Source organism: Ictalurus punctatus, chromosome 15 (genome assembly GCF_001660625.3).
Source record: "Ictalurus punctatus breed USDA103 chromosome 15, Coco_2.0, whole genome shotgun sequence".
NCBI classification, from domain to species: Eukaryota; Metazoa; Chordata; class Actinopteri; order Siluriformes; family Ictaluridae; genus Ictalurus; species Ictalurus punctatus.
Window position 1 is genome coordinate 7,347,655 of NC_030430.2, and position 20,182 is coordinate 7,367,836.

Here is a 20,182-nt window from a genome sequence, read left to right on the forward strand (position 1 = left end):
TAAAATAAAAACAATTCATGCTTCTATAGGAAGGTTGTCAACTTCGAGGTGGTAACACATGAAGTGTAGTTACGTGATTTGCTTTATGAGGAACATTCAGGGGAAAAAAAGCTACTTCCTGTTATCAGTGTGAAAGTAGCCAGAGAAAGAAGTCAACCTTAAAAAGAATTTAAATGGAGGATACACAGGAAATGGTGAATAAATTCACCTCTCAAGGGAGATTTGGGCTAAATGTCTTTCCTCCGAACTCCTTGCTATCTCCCTCGTTCGGTTTCTCACGTGCTCGTCGGTCGGTTTACGTTATGCTCTCCAGAAGTCAGAGCAGAGAAACATTACTGCTGGAGACAGACGAGGAGAGAGAGACAGACGAGGAGAGACAGAGAGAGAGTCGAGCTCTGTGCTGCTGCTTGCTTTCGTCAGAATGAGGGAAATTATGGTGTTTCCATGTACAGGACCAGTGAAGACAGATCCCACATTTCTGACTCGATAAAACTCACTCAGGACAGAATGGTAACAATCTTCTGTACATTTGGTTCACAATTTCAACACATGCCTTCATATCGTGTGTGCTTTTTTTATACACATATATTATATTAATGGCATTATTATGTTAGAAGTTATTTCATATGTTTTGTCGACGTTTTTTTAAACATTTTTAGAGATAGTTTCGTGGTTTAAACCTTGCAGGACTGAGTGTGTCGAGGTATTTGGTCATCTGGTTAATGTCCTAGAAGATGAGTGCGTTGTGGGACAGTGTTTACTCTGCGTAGCAATAAGCGACATGGTAACGCTGTACATGAACACTCTGTTAACTGACTTTTACTGAATTATGTAACAGGAACAAACCGTGTAACTACCATTTGGATTGTATAATACAGAAGGTTCTCGGTGGTTAATTGCAAAGGCCAAATGGTTTTGTGATATTTATACAGAGCTCAGTTTTAGTAGCATTAAAATAAGTCTTAATGACTTGTTTAGCATGGTGTATACACATTCAACTATCTGATGTATGAACAATGCATTTAGGACAGGCAGTGATTTAATATGATACAGTTTAGAGCAGTGATATAAATTAATTCAGTATTGTAACGCTTGAGAAGCACAGCTAGGCCATGCCTTCTTCACTAATAATAACAGGCACAGCTAAGCCACACTTCCTTCCCTAATAATAACAGGCACAGCTAAGCCACACCTCCTTCACTAATAACAATAGGCACAGATCCAATATATCTACAGATTATTTTGGGCTATTATAGAAATAAAATTGTTAATAAAACAACAGAAGCAAAACTAACCACCTGTGACTAATACAGAGCGGATTGTTAGCAGTTAGCATGTCAGCTAGCTATAATACTGGGTTCGCAGGGAACAAGGTCAAGTTTTGTAAGCTTTGGTGTAAAAGCGTAGGTATTTTTTTTCTGTGTAATGACTTTTTTCCCATCATGAAAGTGCTAACCTAACCGATTTATTTTCCATTAATTTATTATTACTCTCACTTTAAAAACAACAGTCAACAAGCCAAATGAGAAAACCGTTCACTTTGTGTTTTTCTAATCAACATGGATCTGTTGGAATAACTGGTTCGATGTTACCTGCTGGTATGATTAACCTTGGTGTGTGTGTGTGTGTGTGTGTGTGTGTGTGTGTGTGTGTGTGTGTGTGTGTGTGTGTGTGTTTGGGAGAGAACCAGCCGACTGTGTTTAGTATAATTACACGGTTATTACTGTTTACAGGCAAACCTGGAGCCCAATATGCTAATGTGAAGATTAAACAGACATGAATGAATGCTTCACTCTGACTGCACAGAGTAATTAAATAAGTAATTACACATTGGGGGGGAAAAAAACAAGTGAGGAGAATTAGAAAATGGATAATTTATGAGATTTCCGTTTATGTATCTTAGATTCAGGAAATGTACTGTAGATGTTTCTTATTGACTGAAAGCAACATGAAGGATAATGTATGGTACAATGCATAAAAACTGTGCATTAAAAGTCAATATCGGGGGTTAAATCAGGATATTTTTATGCTGTAGCCCAAAAGACCGCCATCATCTTCCTCTAACAAAGTTAAGCTGTGATCAGTTCGTTCACGCTTAGACTTTTGATTTATTCAGTTGTCAAATTATGCATGCTATTTATTTTTATTTCCTGAAATCTGTCATATCTGCTTGTACGGTCTTCATACTGAGAATTTATTCTACAGTTCCATCCATATTACGCAGAAGGTTGGGTCAGCATTATCAGTCTGCCACGATTGAGTTAGCTGGAAGTTTGAGGGACGGTCGCAGTGAAGGACGATGGAACATTTCCGCTGACAAAATCTCAGCAGGTTTATCAGTAAGACGAGAAAGATATACTTGCGTGACATAAACACAGGAAACGGAATCATTTCCCTGTTTGGGACTCGGATACTTAGCAAAATGAGAGCTATCATGTTTTAGCTGGAATTCAAAGGAACTCTCGGAAGGTAGATATCATCGCTTTAATTTTGGCGAGAGAGAGAGAAAGACACTGATGTTTGTTCGGTGTATGGGTGTATACGGTCTAGAGGAACATATCTTTACATTTGATCTCACATGTCGAAGATAATGAGATCTTGTTCTAGTTTGTTTTGCCCATGCCCCCCCCCATGCCACACTAGGTCCTGGTCAATCATTCGTTTGGTTGACGGATGGATGGGTCAGAGGGTCAGAGGTCATTACGGCGAGATGAGTCAGGTGTAGCAGAGACAGTGAGACAGCTGCAGGAAGGAGACAGAGCTAAATCAGGCTACAGTGAAGACAGATACAACAAGCTAAAGATCATTTATCTTCAAAACCGAATCCTGGGTCTTAGAAACAAGGGTTTGATGACTGATGTTCCAATATCAGTGCAATTAACAGGTCACTCGTATCAAAATAAACTTGTCTAAAGTCATCTGTCATGCATTTCAATCATCTTTAACTATTTTCTTCGGAAATTTATTTTTAAATATGCAACTTACACAATCGATTATTAAAAAAAATGTTCTAATTTGCATATTATATACAAACGTCCATTTTAGAAATAAATTGCCACCAGGCGAGAAAAAAAAACACCCTATCAGCGTCCCGTAACTACGAGAAAATCATTTCGGTATTACAAGAAAACGCCATTATTACAAGAAATCATCTCATTATGAAGAGAAAACATCTCGTTACGACACAAATACATTGCAAACAGTGAACATCTTGTTATTCTGAAAAAAATAATTAAAAATCGTATGACTACAGTACAGGAAATCATATTTAAAAATATATATATATTTCGTTATCGCGAGAAAACATCTTTCATTTCACAAAAAAAGCACCTTGAGATTATAAGAGATTGCTTTATGGAATATTATCTTGTTACTATGGAATAAATATGTTCTTAAAAGCAATATAATTGATCTGGTGGGTTTTTTTACCGTATAGCTTACATGGTCGCCAAATGATCCAAGGTTCTACAAATGACAGAATTAGTTCGATTTTATTTCACGCTTGGATCTCAACGAGATGCTTTTCCTGTAATAAACAGATGTTTTCTAGTATTTAATGAGATGTTTTATTGTAGTTCTGATATTTTCTATTAGTAACAGGATGCTAATGTTTATTTTTTCCTTTCATGCCAGCAATTTCACACCCAATAGACAGACTTTCACATACCATTTATCAAATTATAATTTTTTTAAGGGAATTGTGTGACAATGTTGTGTCCATTTTATTTAGAAAATTTCGCCAAAACTTATTAAAAACATCGAAATGGACTTTAGAATTTGATTCACACAATGTCTGATAGTGCAATTATTTTTGTTGTGACAAAAAGGTTCATTAACCAAAATAAGGCAGAAAAAAATATTTTGGCAATATTGTTCAACAGCGAATTTTGCCACAGAATCCAACCCGGAATCTGTGATTCATAATTGCTCTATGATTCAGCGATGATGCAACAGCTTCTCTGTTTTGAGAAATACACTGTGATATATGGGTTAATTATCTAGCATGCTTAGTGTTGGTCATATATGTGTTGAAAGGTTGTTGATCCATCGCTAAGTATCGCTCATTGAAAGTGATGATGATCCACTTGGCCACGTCTTTATCTTTTATCCTTAAAAAAGGATATGTGGATCCACTTCTAGACTTCTAACCATCTAGACTGTAACTGTGACTGTGACATAGCAGATGTGCTAAATTAAGACTACACTAAAATAGGAGTTCTGGGTCACAGGGCCAGGAATCAGCGAGAACTTGAAATTGCAGACTCTTCCAGGACTCTCACTGGCTTCTTACAGCTTTGTGACAGAATTAATCAAATGGACGGATTTGAAGCTTTAGCTATTTCATCTGCTCTATGCTAGACCTTGTAATGCTGGTTTTCTCCATTCATGTGTCATTCATCAACAACCATAGGTCTGTTTTAAAGGCTTAGATTGTTGAATTGCGTGTGTGTGTTGGGGGGGGGGCGGTCTGGCGTGGCTGCTCGATTCCCACTTCCACCCTGTATGTGTGGAGTTTGCATGTTCTCCACATGCTTCGGGGGGTTCCCGTTTCCTCCCCCGATCCAAAGACATGCGTTGTCCGTAGAGTGTGAATGTGTGTGATTGTGCCCTGCGACAGGTTAACACCCCATCCCGGGTGCTCCCCTCCTTGTGCCCCGAGACCCCTGGGACAGGCTCCAGGCTCCCCGCGACCCTATGTAAGATACGCGGTACAGAAAACGGATTGATGGATTGATGATTGTCGAATGATACCCTGCGGTTCCCAAAACAGCTCGTATTTCAGCTTTGAATCGCTTTCTGTCATGCTTCCTCCAACTGGGGTATTAATCCTAATACATAATTCATATTTTCCACTGAAAAGGAAATAATCTTTAGGCCTATAAAACAATGCCAGTTAACTCTGTTCGCTGCCACAAGTGTAAAACAATGCAAATGAGGAACGGCTTCATTTCCTCTGGACTGAAACTTGGACCCTAGGAAAGATAACTGTAATCCGTCTTGCTGCAGTGCTTTTAAAAAGGAGTTCAGACCAAGCATCATGGTGAAGATTGAACCGAGCGTGTTGATGGATAGTTCACAAACGTCTTGTCTTGTGGCCTTTATTCCATCTGTAATCACAGCCTCGCATAATCTGTTTTCCTGAACAAGCCAAACCGAAGACCAGATACACACTCCAGGCGTCTCATTTATCAACCGTGCCTACGCATAGATTCGTGTGTAAACTGTTCTACTCATAGGACGTGATTTATAAACTTATTCTTCTTCATGATGATGTGTGTATATTTTGAGCTACTCCTGACCACGCATATGCAGAAACGTCTAGTCTTAGCAAAGTTCCATCACTGGTAAACCGATTATCAGGTACGGGAGTCCATTATCAAATACACCCTGGATGGGATGCCAGTCCACGGCAGGTCAGCATTAACACCTAGTTAAATTTACAGGCAGAACCCAGAGGAAATTTATGTGGACGTGTGATGTACAGAAATTCCACACGGACAGTAAACCAAGCTCAGGATCAGATCAGGGATGCAGAATCTACTGGCGACCTTTAACCTATTTCGGACTTGTTAATGAGCTGATTTGTTGAAGCAGGTAAATTGGGGATAAAGAGAATGCCAGAATGTTCAGGGCAGAGGTAAGTCAGGATCTGTACACTGTTTTGTTCGGCTAGATAACAGAATGAAAAATGAAGAAAGATTTCGTCACGAACCAAACATTGTACTGTATTGAATCTTTCAAATGTGGCAGTTTGTTGCCTGCGAATTCTGTTGGGGTCTCAAAGGCTTGAATCAGATTAGACTTTGAGCATTGAGTGCCAATCTGCTTCATGTAACATGTCACAGTAGATGTTCCCAAACTAGCTTCCTCTGTATTTCTTCAGCATTTATATTTATACATTTGTTACACATTTATCCAAAGCAGGGGTGTCCAGTATTATCTGGAAAGGGCCGGTGTGAATGCAGGTTTTCATTCCAACCAAGCAGGAGCCACACTTGAATGTATTGAAAGCCAAGCTCAATTGATTAAACAGCTGGAATCAGGAGTGGCTCCTGCTTGATTGGAATGAAAACCTGCACCCACACCAGTCCTTTGTGGATACGATTGGACACCCCTGATCTTAACTCGGTTGAGGAATATAGAAAAGTCTTTCTTGATGGCCTTGGCATTGGGCTGAAGTCTTAACCTTTGAACGCTGAGCCACCACTGGCATTACCTGCTATTTTTTGACTTGTCCTACAAAGGGTTTAAAAAAATGAATATACTAATACTGCTAATACTGACATATTGCTCCCAGTAATTTCACCAGGGTTTTTGTAGATTCCTTCTTTTCTGATTACTGTAGTTGCAAATGTACCAAAAAGGACCTCAAATGGACATTTATTTCTCGACCATCCAACCAAAGTGGAGAAAATAAACACTAGATTACTGTATGGCCTGAGTTGACAATATATCAAAGTATAATATGTAAATGATATATCCCACATAATCACCCAGTAATGAATTACTCCTTGTTTCTATCTCCAGAACCCAGACTCCCTGGACTCATCCATCCAGAGCTCTCTCTCTGCTCTCTACCCTCCATTTGAGGCCACAGCTCCTGCCATCCTCAGCCAACTATTACATGTCATTGATGGTCGTTATGGCGGCAATTCCCTTCAGTGCCTAATTGACTTCCTGATCCCAGCCAGGCGAGTCCTGGAGAGGGTGCGCCAGGCGGCTTGTGTGAGTGTTGAACAGAATGAAAAGACGCAGCCCAATTGAAATAGTGGCGTCTGAACACAATCATGATAATAAGCAAGAATATAATTAAATGAGTAGGAATGTTACTCTTAATACAATTTACTTAGTCAATGCTGTAATAGAAAATGAATCAACACCTTCTGACCAATCATAATTGAGAATTGTTGCAACAAAAAGTGTTGTGGTATAATGTAACGCAAGTATAATGCATGTACATTTCGGGCTCTCTTTCTGAACATGCTTTTCTTAGAGAAGCAGAACATGATCTGTCTTTGCACATTCATCAACTATTTGTGTAGACCTCTGTTAGACCTTGGGAGCAGAGATCAGAAGGATACCTCTGACATCAAGAGCATTCCTTCATACTCTTAGTGTAAAGATCTATTTCTCAAGCTTACATCAGCAATTATTCTTACCGTCTAATACGTCTTGCTACCAGAGTAAAGATTTACTAGAGATAGCCGGTCAGTATATGTCAAAAACTGATGAAAAGCTTGAGGTATGTTCTAAACTGCTTGGTGGTGATGGTGGTGGAGATTTTATAAATCCTTATAAATTAAAAAAAAAAAAAAAAAAAAAAAAAAAATGTTTAAAAGCTTGACCTGTCTTATCCACACCTCCAGGGAGAGGTGTTCTTGCTCACTGAATGACACCCTGGAGGGTTTTTTCCCATCCTTATTCCAACAAATCCTTCTTCTTGTGCTACGATTAGCTAATAGTCCTTACTTACTAAATTTCATATTTCTTAGGTTCATCCAAAGGTCTACCATTTCTACAGTCCCGTAAACAGCTTCTCAAATATCCAGCAAAACTAGTCTTGCCCTGCCTCATTTTTTCGTTTACATAGAGTTAGAAATAAATGAAGTATTCCTATATGTTCCAGGGATGACAAACATGTTTTTATACTGTAACATCTTCAGAAAAGTTATCTTAAAGATGTCTCTTTCTTTTTGCCAGGTGCCATATTCAGACTTGGTGTTCCATTGTTCGGGCTGGCCTCTGTGCCTGTATGACCACATTGTAATCCATCTCGCTCCCATCAACCCACTACTGCTCTCGTTTGAAGACTTTTACCTACAGGTGGTGCCGTTTGAGAAGCAAACGGCCCGTATTGTGGTTCGGAGCCTGTTGGAAGAGGATCAGCATGATTTGGAGGAAACTCCAGTGCCAGAGAACTCATTTAGCCATATTTTCTCCCAGGACTGGCTAAAAGAACTCAACGTAGGCAGGCATGGAAGGCTGCTCAGTCACTGTGTGCTGGCTACTGAGCAGTGCATAGTGAAGGTACCTTGGGATCAAGTGGCCTACCCAGAGTTTGAGGATCAGCCACAATACATGGATTCTTCTGGTACCTATAATCAAAAGGAGTCTTCGAAAGGACCTTCCTGGCAGGGTTATTCGGTTGAGACCAGGATATTTCCTGCGAAGGATGGTATTGCAGTGTCTTTGTGCTTGGTAGACAGCTCCAGACAGAGTGAGATGAATCAAGCCATGCCTGAGATGAAGCCACTTGGCTGGGTGTCTCCTAATACCTGGGACAGTCGCAGTAAAGGATGTTTTGTGGATGAGTATGTAAATGATGTGGATCTTACCAAAGGAAAGGTTGATTTAGGAGACTCTCAGACATGCGCTCAAGCTAAAACTTGTCTGCTAAGGACGCATAGGGTCACGGCTCCTATTGGCCACGATCATACTGCCCATGATCGCCCCACCTGTGGACGTACTGTAAGGTTTGCAGAGCAGCCTTGCACTCCTTGCCTGAGGAGGAAGCATGGACAGGGGACCAAGAACCAAGAATGCCGATACAAGGAGTATTGCAGGGAAGAACAATGTTCTGTTAGAGTTGAAAACAGGCAAAAAGAACCAATTCTCTCTGAGAGAACAGCGAGGATGGAGCATCTCCACAGACCAGTTCAGAAACAGTTTCCACAGATTCAGTCTATAAATAATAACTCCAATGAAAATCATAGAAAAGTTCCTGATAATTTTCAGGGTATCTTTGCAGACTTGACAGAACTGAACGAAGGAACCATCACCTGTATCACCCCGACTGTGGTTGAAACAGAATCAGAGAAGTGTCACATTGTTGTCCAAGGATATCCCAGTGAGGGAAAAACAAACGGCAAAACCGAAATGATCCCAAAATTACATGTAGCTCATGGAAAAAAGACCACTACTTGTGGACTTGTTTCTCCAAAGTTAAACAGACGAAAGCCACCTATGAAAGGTAAGTACAATTCAAGGTTCTTTAAGGGTTTTCTCCTGTTTTTATTTTAGACATATTTTAAATATTTTAATATTTGTCAAACTAGGCATTTATCACATATTAAAGTGCATAACTTTTCATGTTGTCAAGCTAGTGTATGTACAGTATATTCCTTTTACATATTTTCTCTAGAAGAAGCTCAAGACCATAAAAATCTTCCCCTTCTTGCTAAGGGACTTTGCACAAAAAAAACGGTATCCTCATTAAACTGCACTGATCTAAAAAAGCCTGGAATGACATCACCATTCCCAGCTCCATCGAAACCAGAGACCAGCCTTCTGCAAGCAGGACTTTCGTGCCTCACAGGTAAGACTGAAAAATCAAGCAAATTAAATCAAAATTAATTTTCAACAAAAGGTTAGCGAACAAAAAATTGATCAGACTTTCAATCATTTGTACTGGTTGTCATCAAGTCTGTGTTAATGTTTGACAAGTTCTCAGCCTGTCCCTATCTTTACTGTCCCAAGCTGATTACCATAACTTTTCCATACAATGTCTATAAGTCCATGTCTCCTCCTCAGGTGGCAGAGATCGATCAAACAGAGTAGTAGTGGAGGTTTATGGTGATCACCAACACTGGGGGTCTCCTCTGCTGTCCATCTCAGCACTCTCTAATCTTCTGCTTTATTTCCACACCATCATTAGGTATGGAATGTTCCTCACAGGCTTAACTCCATTGCTTGGTTTAGTATGCTGACCCAAATCAAGTTGATACTTTATGGCAACCATGTTAGGACCATCATTATACTATAGTACTTCATGATAACTATGATACTACCATAGATTTGTATGGTACTTCAATGGTTCTATGGTACCTGATAGCAGTCATGGGTGCTAGGATTAGCTAAAGGTTTTAGTAAATGTATCAACTATGACAGTCACGGTTATGCTATGGAACTTCCTGCCAACTATGATACCATAATTACCATAATTTTACTATGGGACTTCATGGTAACAATGATACTACCATGGTTACACTATGTTACTTCATAGTAACCATGATACTACCATGGTTGTATAATGGTACTTCACGCTAACTATGCTACTACCATAGTTTTATTATGGTACTTCATACTAATATGACATTATGAAGGTTTTATTATGGTACTTCAAGGCAACCATGCTAATACAATGCCTTTGCATTGGTACTTTTTATGAAACAATGGCATTACCAAGGTTTTACTATGGAACTTCATGGCAACCATGATAGTACTATAGTTGTAGTTTGGCACTTTATGGTAGTTCTGATAGACCTGTGGTTTGACTAAGGTACTTCATGGTAACTATGATGCGATCATTGTTTTAGTGTCGTAGTTGATGCCATAATGGGTTCAATATGATATTTCACAGTAATCATAATACTGCAAAGTATAATTTAACCTTTAATAAAGCTAATCTACACAATCTGTATTTCCACACAGGAAGGAGGAAAAAGAGTTTGGAATGACGATTGTGTACGACAGCCGCAAGATACCGCCACACTCAGAATTCTTTGAAGCTCTGCAGATGGTGCAAGTGGGTGCTTGACTATTCCAGATATAAGTAAATCACTGGTGTGGTGTTACCACTAAACAGCTCACTTTAGCAAGCTTGCACTATGGGCCATGAGAATGGAAGCAAGCAAGTGAATTTATTTTTACAAATATAGTCAATGTGCCACCAGCCACCATAACAACATTATTTGTATAAATAATAATAATAATAATAATAATAATAATAATAATAATTAAAAAAAAGAACAGCACACAAAAATGGTTTGCCAGATTGTTCAGTTGATTCATAACTCTCATTACTCTTACTGTAATGATCCAGGATTATACAAAAACCAAACATACACTTTGTTTATTAACGTTTTTAATAATTTGCAATGAAGCCTTTACTTAAAGCATCTGGATAGGAGAACCAGGTGTTCAGGCAATAAAACTCTAAATATAACAATCGAGTTTGTTAATTATTAATATTAATTACTGCCTGTTATCGTTTGAGATTCAGTGATCATGTGGTTTTGTTTTTTGATTGTTTTTGTTGTTTCCTAATTTTTGGACTGTGGTTTATATGGGGAATTGTGTCCCAAACACCATGTTTGAGGTCTTTCAGCTAGTCTCATTCTCCTTTCCAGCTCCCAATACAATCTGTATTAAATGACATATTTTAGGTGACTGTTTCAGAGAATAATGTCCATCGCCTTTGGTGTTTTTCTTTGAATTATTTAGGAGCTGGATCCAAAAGCTATCCACTCTGTACTACTGTTGATCAGTAAGGAGAAAAATTACCACCCCGGGACATACCCTGGAGACATGGTTTGGCGCTTTTGCATTGTTGGGTCACAATAATATTAAAATATATGATCGTATCCTCATATATAAAACTATTCTCATTTATTATACGTCGAGATAATAAAGGCACAGCACGCCAAGTTATAAATCCATCTTGTTTTTAATGTAGGAGGTTGTGACATCCCTCAAAGGTCTTCACAGATATATAGAGTACAGCCAGCTGAGCCCGACCTTGGAAGGCACTTTTCTTTACAGTCACAGAAACTGGCTGCACCTCCATCAAGTTTGTTTTATTAAGAGTATTATAAATCGCAAGATATGAATTTCTTATAACTACTTGTTATTACAAAATTGTGCAAGCTATAAATTATGTTGTTTGATTTACAGGAACTGTATCCATTTGTGTTGGCTCTGACGGAAGCAACTAATTTGCTTCTAGAAGCCATAGGGAAGTTAGAAGTTGTCCATAAAAGAGACACTGTTCAGGTATAGTGCAAATCACACATCGGTGTCCTTATGTGGATTTCCGTTACTGTTACCACCGTGAAGTCAATTATTTCCTTATAGCAGTGCATCCCAAAGTGTTCGATTCCTTTTATACCACTCAGTATACCTCTATTGTCTCAGAGGGAACCTTCCCCTGCTGTAGGAAGCGTTATGTTTTTGTGTCCTGACCAATTATTATTTCCATGTTAAAAGGATGTACAGCAATGCATTAATGACCAAAGAGATCTAATGAAGGATGTCCTTGAAGACACCCAATTGGTTACCTTACAAAGGGAAGGCGGAGCCTTGTTGGCCAGGTTGAGATCGGAGAGCGATGTAGGAGCAGCACACTACGAGGCGAGCTGGTAATGCTGAACCGCTAATCGGTTAAACCTTATCTAAGGAACCCACTCTAATGTGTTAACCCAAACAGGGATAACCTAGTAAACAAAGCATGTCAAAATGATTCTCTCATGCTTGAACATAATAGCATGGTCTCATGTACATGTTCTTGTCATTTCAAAATAAAATCACTGAAAGTATTCATATTCTAGTAAATAAATATACAGATACAGAATATTGAAATGATGAATAGTGAAAAATCTATGATATTCTCTTCCAGTAAGGTCATGGACACTGTGGATTCCCTTTACAATGAGGTAGAGGAGCACGTCCATGTGCTGGTGAGAAGGTCCAACATGTCATTCCAACACCTTGGCTTCTTGCTACAGCTCAGGAAGATGGAGTCAAGATTTCTGGAGGTATCTAATCACAAATCTAGCAGGCCAACATTCCAGGAATTTGTCTAATTTTCATTTGTCTTGGTGCTACTGTTACATCAAGTAGTTTTGTGTCTGGACTTTTGCTGATGATATACATCCAAACACCAATACCAATTTTGAACTGGACTCCTACTGTGTAAATTTCAAAATGGGAAAATTCTTGAATGGTTCTTAAATGGCATTTTAAGGAATACAAAGACTAGGAAAGGTGTGTGAGATAAGCTTGACCTGGGATAAAGGAGTAAGTTTAGAACCTGTGTTGGCTTTCTCCAGATAAAGGACTGGTTTGATGTTGAGGGAGAGAGACGAATACTTGAGGCTGAATCTGCAGAGGAACCATGCAGGAGCTTTGAAGAGATTCTCCAATGCTTAAGCATTGTCCTCGCTGAAGCTAATGTAACCATTCATTTCTCTCTCTCAGTCAAGCTCAATTATATAAAATAAAACAAAACAAAGCCATGAAATCATAATATTTTTCTCCCCACTGTGGTTCACGTGAATTTGTGTTCTACGTGTTTTATAGGAACACAAGCTTCAGGCAATGATGTTACTAAATGAAGCAGAAAGCATCCAGGGACCAAACTATCCTGAGTCAGAAGTGTTCCACATAATGATATCTACATTCAAATCCAACTTGTCTGAATTCTTATCTCAAACAGAGCAGTACTGTGATGAGATGGACACTATGCTAAATTTGTGCCACTTCTGTGAGAGGGTAAGTTTCCCTTTTTTTCCCAGAAAACCCATGTCTTTCCTTTGGAGTTCCAGCAAATCAACTTTCCAGTGAGCACAAAGTTTTTTTTGCAAATGTTGGTGGGACACTTAGATGTTTACAGGGTGAAACTATTGTGGTCATATGACGTCATCAGACTTACAATACAGACCAAAAAAAGATGCAAGATTGGGGACAAACAAAGGTGAAACAAGACAGATAGGAAATAGACAAGGATCATAATGTCTCCTTACAGGCCAGTTTAATGGATGTCCATGGACTTCTCTGGTTAGTAGGTGCTCATTGTGGTTGTTGTCATACAATTTAATCAGTGTATGTCCTTCTCACATTGACAGGCAACTGAGGTGGCTGTAGGTTGCTCTCAGCAGTTGGAACAAGAAAGACTGCAGTGCATGAATCATCAAGAGAAATGGGTTGCTCTTCAGGGATGCCATGAAAAGCTGAGCCAGTTTTCCCCAGAACTCTTCCAGGAGGCAAAGACCCAGGCCTGCTTTCTGCATAACCCCTGGGGGCTGAAGGTGTGGAACATGACTTGGCTAAGGTGTCAGGAGGTCAGTCAGCAGCTGGAGGACACCCTGCAGGAGTTGGAGCAAGACCAACGTCCTTCAGTACCTGTATCTTTACAGTATGAATGGCATGGTAATGCAGGACAGGAGAGCACTGATGGAGGGCCAATGCTTCCACAGCCTGACACACAGCAGAAGCCACTTGAATGCCCAGATGTCAAGGCCAGGCAGAACCGTGACAGCATCAATGGCACGGTGACCTGCTTCAACATCAGTTTCAGGCAATCCCGTAAAGGACGTAAAGGGTCCAAAATGACTCCAGTTGCAGATACTGACCAGACCTCACCCAGAAAAACAACTCATGACCACATCCAGACAACAGTTGCAGGCTCAGACACAGTTGGTTGCCAGTGGTTCAATTGGCACCACAACTCAAATAAATACACTAAGGAGGACTCTTCTTCAGCCTCCAGTTCCTCCAAGATTCAGATCTTACCATCTACCTTCACTGAATCTAAAGCTTCACCACCCATCTGCTCCACTTCCCAAATCTCAGGACCTACCTGCTCTGGAACTCAGACCTCGGTGCTGCAAAACCCGGTACCACTTTCTGATAGCTTCTTTTTGGAAACTTTGGGCTGTGAGGCAAGGCACTCTGAAAATACCTCCCACTCTGAAGAGACTGCTAGTTGGAGGAATGACGCAACAAACACCCTGTCAAGTCGTGGCATGGAAAGCAACACTATGTAAGATACCACAATAATATTATGATGTCACTGCATATTAATTGCAAGAGATTATAGTAAATAAATAGATCTACATTGGAAGTAATCTCAAGTTTAAGATGAAGGTCCAATTTCTTCATTTATGGTTAAATAAAACCAATTCAATTACAAAGCAAATAATTTATATTATCTAAAGTTATATCACTAGCCTGCCTTACTTGTAATCCTTTCCTTTTCCTACTTCTTTTGCTCTTTCTTTTCCACAAACACAGATCCACACCCACAAGTTTTACTCTTCCACCTGTGATCACATTTCTGCCTTACCTCCAAGAGCATATCTTCTGAAATAACAGTTTCTCCAACAGGAAGCAGCAATGTATCCTGGAGGAATTGTTACTGACAGAGCTGGAGTATGTAAGATCTCTGGGTTACATCCTGACTCATTACCTCCCCCTGCTGGCACGGCCAGACGTGCCTCCAGACCTGAGAGGCCAACGTGGAAGGATCTTTGGGAACCTAGAGAAACTATATGACTTCCATCGCCATTACTTCCTGCAGGAGCTTGAGGCTTGCCGGGCAGAACCACTTCGGGTGGGCCGCTGCTTCCTCAGACATGTGAGTTCCTCAGACTTGGTGCTAATGTTTTGTCATATTGTATCCTATTCCTTTTCTACGATGATCATAGTGAGAACGAATGATTTGCGTCTTTGTTGTTCTTGTGTCATTATGATGAACCTTTTTTGAGTGCAGAGAGAGAATTTCGGGCTGTATGCTCTCTACAGCAAGAACAAGCCTCAGTCAGACGCTCTGATCCAACAGCATAAGTTCTTCAAGGTGAGGAATATCAATAACAAAGAATCTTCAACGTAGTCATTGTAAAATTGTACTTATAGACCAGAAAACTCTCTCTAACAGCTTAATGTTCATTGATTTTTAACTCCGAGCACTTTTTTTGGTGAATAAAACATCAGCTCAGAGAAGAAAAGAAAAAAAAAAACAGCCAAATCCAACAAATCCAAGATATGATCCAAGATAATATGATGTATGCTAGATTTACTAATGAATATAATTCCTAACAGACTAACTTAGTTCTTCAGATGCACCTGAGAACATGAATAGTTTAGTGATAATGTTACCTGTAAATTCAGACAGCTCTGGCTTCTCCGATAGCATTCAGACATTTTAGACTTGGTAGGTCTTTTGGGGGTGTGGCTTTCAAGGGAACACTGCAGAACAGAGCTGAGTAACTTCTAATAACTAAGGTGAAGTAACTCTGTCTGAACCACAATATGAACGAGAGAGTGGACATTCAAATTGGTTTTTTCATTAACGCAGTGTAAGCAGCTGGAGCTGGGAGACAGCATGGATCTATCCTCCTACCTGCTGAAGCCAGTACAGAGGATCAGTAAGTATAGTCTGCTGCTGCAGGAGATGCTGGAGGAATGTGGAGCAGCAAATAACGCAGAGCACCTGGAGATCCAGGGTGCTGCTGAGGTGGTCCGATTCCAGCTACGCCATGGAAATGACCTGCTCACCATGGACGCCATCCAGGACTGTGACGTGAGTAAGATAAATGGAAGTGATGCTGGTGAGGAAACGACCGTTTCCACAACTCTGGATCTGAAGGCTACTTTTTTTTTGCTTGTCTTCAGGTGAACTTGCAGGAACAAGGCCAGTTAATTCGGCAAGACGAGCTCTATGTGATGTTTCGCAAGAAGCGTGCACTGCGGCGAGTGTTTCTGTTCCAGGACCTTATTCTCTTCACCAAGACAAAGAAAACGCACTGTGGAGATGACGTGTATGTCTACAAACAGTCTTTCAAGGTACGTTTCTTGATTAATATCGAACATAAAAATGTAGTCCATCGTCATAATACAACCCTAAAAAATATATAACATAATACAATTCCAAAACAGTTGCTGTGTAAAAATGTTATAAACAGAATGCAAGGATTTGCGAATCTCATAAACCCATGTTATTCACAACAAAACGTAGAAAACATATCAAATGTTTAAACTGAGGAAATGTATCATTTGAAGAAAAAAATCAGGTCATTTTGAATTTGATGGCCGCAACACGTCTCAAAAAAGTTGGGACGGGGCGACAAAAGGATGGAAAAGTAAGTGTTACTAACAAGAAACAGCTGGAGGAAAATTTTGCAACTAATTCAGTTAATTGGCAACTGATCAGTAAGATGACTGGGCATAAAAAAGTATCTTTTTTATCTTTTTTTTCCATTGCATTGTCTTTATTTACATTTTACACAGCATCCCAACTTTTTTGGAATTGGGGCTGTATATATATTAACGTTGTGTAAGCAGCTGGCGCTGTTATGAATCTACTCATCATTAATTATTATGTAAAATAACTGGTTCATAATTGGTGTAACTTACGAATGTATCTACTGCGTGTTTGTGTATTTCATTTCGTTCTACCCGTCATTCATCGATTTGAAACGCAGACTTGTGACATTGGACTAACCCAGAACTGTGGACAAACTGGCTTGTGCTTTGAGATCTGGTTCAGAAGACGAAGAGCCCAGGACACGTATACGCTTCAGGCAGAGAGACAGGACATGAAAGAGGCGTGGACTGCAGACCTGGAGCGCATTCTGTGGGAACAGGCCCTGAAGAACAGAGGTGAGAGAGAGAGAGAGAGAGAGAGAGAGAGAGAGAGAGAGAGAGAGAGAGAGAGAGAGAGAGAGATTTCCTGTAAAGCAGACACGTCACTTACACAGTGCTTCAATGTTGGTTAGAACTTCATGAACTGTCATTTAATTTTCAATGAATGGATTTTGTTTTGCAGAGTTGCGGAGACAGGAGCAGGTGTTTATGGGAATGGGTAGTAAACCTTTCATGAAGATTCAACCTAGTGAAGCAGCTGTCCATGACCGAACCATCACCTGCTTCCTGCAAGAAGGAGGTATCGCTCCATAAGATGTTTATGATCAAATAAATATAGGTTCGTTTTTTTGTTTTGTTTTTTTAGTGTGGACTTCCAGTAATCTATGAAAATATATATTTTTTAAATTAAGGTTCCCATCTTGACATATGCTCAATTTGGTGCCACTTCTCATAGGTGGAGGCAGAAATGGACCAAAAAGCTGGAAGTTTTATAGATGATGGTATAAAAATATATTACAGGACTCTTCCTGCTAACTGTTTAGAAGAAAGGCACTTTCTTCTAGAAAATATATTTCAAGAAAATGTTTTGAGTGAGATAGACCTCTATTACATCCATACATTCTTGTACTTGGTAATTCTGTAAACATTTTTCTTGCTAAACTATTATAATTATACACTTCAGAACGTCTGGGACAAATTCATACATTTCAAATAAAATTTTACAAATAAAATTGAACTGAATTGAGTTTGGCTACAAGTTATAATCTATTCCTTTGCAATTCCGTTTTCCCAACTAGTTTGGTTTTTATTTATTTTTTTTAATATTATTTTTTATACAGAGCTCGAAGGATTAAAATCGCCAAATCGCACCGCACCCAAACTTCAGAGTGAAGCACAGCTGCCAAGGCCAGAATCGATCGGCTCAACTTCAGGCAGCCAATCGTCTTCTTCCTCTGGACGAGGATCTTTGTCCCCTAGCGGTTTCCGTGAAAACCAGGCGCATGAAAACAGCCACAGAGCTCAAATACCTCAGATCAGCCATCAGAACAATAGACATGGTACGTGCCCCCCCTCCCCACCCCCATTTTCACATATAAAACTTTACTTTTTATTTTCAACTAATACAAGTCAACTATAGCAATTTTGCTACTGGAACACTATACAACAGTTAGGGTAGCTCTGCATTCTAACAGTTTTACATTCCCGAATAATGATGTAATGCCTGACTACAAGAAATGATTCGTAATCTGCGAGGACAACGCAGTGCATCTGAATTTAAAATAAGCCAAAGAGTGATTCATTATTTCTCCCCGCCTGTTTCTTCTTCCGAAGTGAGCACAGAGTCTCCTGGTCGATTCGGATCACGTGAGGGTGGTACCTCGGGTTCCTGCAGTGCTACAGGAGGGAGGTTTACGGTGCCTGCTGGTACCCAGCTGCAGCACACGTTACCTGCTCTATCCAGAAAACAAGGCCTCAGTAGCACCGCACATAAAATACATGCCTCATATTTTACAGAAGGTTAGAGAATGGGATTTGCTCATTGCTTACCGATGCTGGTATGGGGTTTTTTTTTTGTTTTTTTTTTAAACAAACTATATTACATACAACTTCCATACAGGATGCCTGTTCCAGTAATTCACTTCTTCACTAGGAACCAAAAACCACCAAATCTTTCTAAATAAACATTCTGCTTATGCCTATTCGTTTATTTTGGCACCAAAATCTCATGTCAACGTAGCCTTTGAGACACAACCATAGCTGTATAAACTATCAAAATAAGTAAATAAATAAATAATCCTCCAAAGCCTAAATGGATATGATGTTAAAACAGAGCACTACAAAATTATTGGTATCCTTTATTTTAAAAATATTGACATTATTAGACGAAATAAAAATCTCACACAATAATTCAAATCAAACAGGAGAGATGAGTTACCTTTCCTTTTTATTATTATTATTTTTTTGCAAAAATCTTGGCACCCGTAAGAAAAAAAAAAATATATATATATATATATATATATATATATATATAGTCATGCTTGAAAAAGCTATATTTCTATATAAAAATATATATTATTTCTAATTTAGTCTCAGTTCTTCCGAAGTCTGTTGTTGTCTTAAAACATATCCTGTTCCCGTGGGGAATTTATATGATGCTGCGCTCATGTAAAATCTAATCTAACCGTCATACATTGTACATCACCACAGAGACAAGCAAAAATCTAATAAAAGTTGAAAGGGTTATTGAAGTTTACACAAGAAATGAGTGGGAAACACTTGCACACCACAAAAGCATTCAATAAAGGATAGTCCATCTTCTAATATCATATTTAATGCTGGGAAAGGTGTTCACTGAACGAATATTGCATGGATAAATGAAATGTATGGAGGTATTGGGTGGAAGTTTTTCTAAAGACAGCCTTTATACCTGAAAGTAACACTTATTTTAAATGCAGCAACTATTTTTTTTAAACACTTTTTTATTATATGTGTAAAAATAAACTTTTTAAACTTTACATTGCCCTTGTATAGCATTTTTTCTGCATGTATATAATTTCATAGATGTGCTGAAGAATATCACGTTTATTTACTCAATACTTGGAGAAAGCGAAATGTTTCTTTGTATAAAAACAAGTTTAACAAAATAATAAAGTGTTATGGGGTACATGACTGGTTTCCTTTCTTCATACTCATGAGTATTTGTATTCTTTAGCTTATTAAAATGAGGCCATTTAGATGCTACAAACGGCTTAAGACAGGGACAGTTTATTTTAGTTTATCTAAGCAATATGTGGAGAATACCACCTGAAGTGACATTCAATCAATTATATAGTAGCATGGGCACGGCGTGGAAGTGAGCCATCAAGAAACATCCTTAAACAAAGGGGTACATGACCGTAATTATCATTCAGAAAGACATCTGTCTAGACAAACTTCGTTTACATTTAGAGCGAGACTTGGTTTACATTACGAGTTGGGGAAAATATGGTTTGAAAAACAGTATAAAGATGTCTGAGCTGATATTATTCGACGTACTTCA

The 20,182-nt window shown here is 39.1% G+C and overlaps 1 protein-coding gene across 2 annotated transcripts; it reads left to right on the forward strand.

Moving 5' to 3' along the window:
* The first annotated feature begins 213 nt into the window (after positions 1 to 213).
* si:dkey-65j6.2 (pleckstrin homology domain-containing family G member 4B) lies at positions 214 to 19,124 on the forward strand. 2 transcript variants are annotated; one of them, XM_017487813.3, is made up of 22 exons: positions 214 to 510; positions 6,529 to 6,726; positions 7,702 to 8,971; positions 9,146 to 9,316; positions 9,532 to 9,655; positions 10,432 to 10,525; positions 11,224 to 11,310; positions 11,456 to 11,569; positions 11,674 to 11,772; positions 11,986 to 12,137; positions 12,395 to 12,533; positions 12,828 to 12,950; positions 13,078 to 13,269; positions 13,623 to 14,539; positions 14,884 to 15,133; positions 15,269 to 15,352; positions 15,854 to 16,078; positions 16,171 to 16,341; positions 16,980 to 17,157; positions 17,324 to 17,440; positions 17,982 to 18,200; positions 18,475 to 19,124. In XM_017487813.3, the coding sequence occupies exons 1-22, from the start codon at positions 232 to 234 to the stop codon at positions 18,663 to 18,665; spliced, it is 5,394 nt and encodes a 1,797-aa protein (XP_017343302.2). In that variant the 5' UTR covers positions 214 to 231; the 3' UTR covers positions 18,666 to 19,124. The 2 variants fall into 2 exon arrangements, with proteins under 2 accessions (XP_017343302.2, XP_017343301.2); XM_017487812.3 differs by having other exon boundaries at positions 215 to 510; positions 9,143 to 9,316.
* The last annotated feature ends 1,058 nt before the right edge of the window (positions 19,125 to 20,182 follow it).

What these genes read in the sequence shown, in the direction of transcription:
- si:dkey-65j6.2 (XM_017487812.3), top strand. Translation starts at nt 232, where the DNA reads ATGTCTTTCCTCCGAACTCCTTGCTATCTCCCTCGTTCGGTTTCTCAC. An exon ending in GGGTGCGCCAGGCGGCTTGT is followed by an intron (nt 6,727 to 7,701) that starts GTGAGTGTTGAA and finishes TCTTTTTGCCAG; the next exon opens with GTGCCATATTCAGACTTGGT. An exon ending in TGTGCCACTTCTGTGAGAGG is followed by an intron (nt 13,270 to 13,622) that starts GTAAGTTTCCCT and finishes TCACATTGACAG; the next exon opens with GCAACTGAGGTGGCTGTAGG.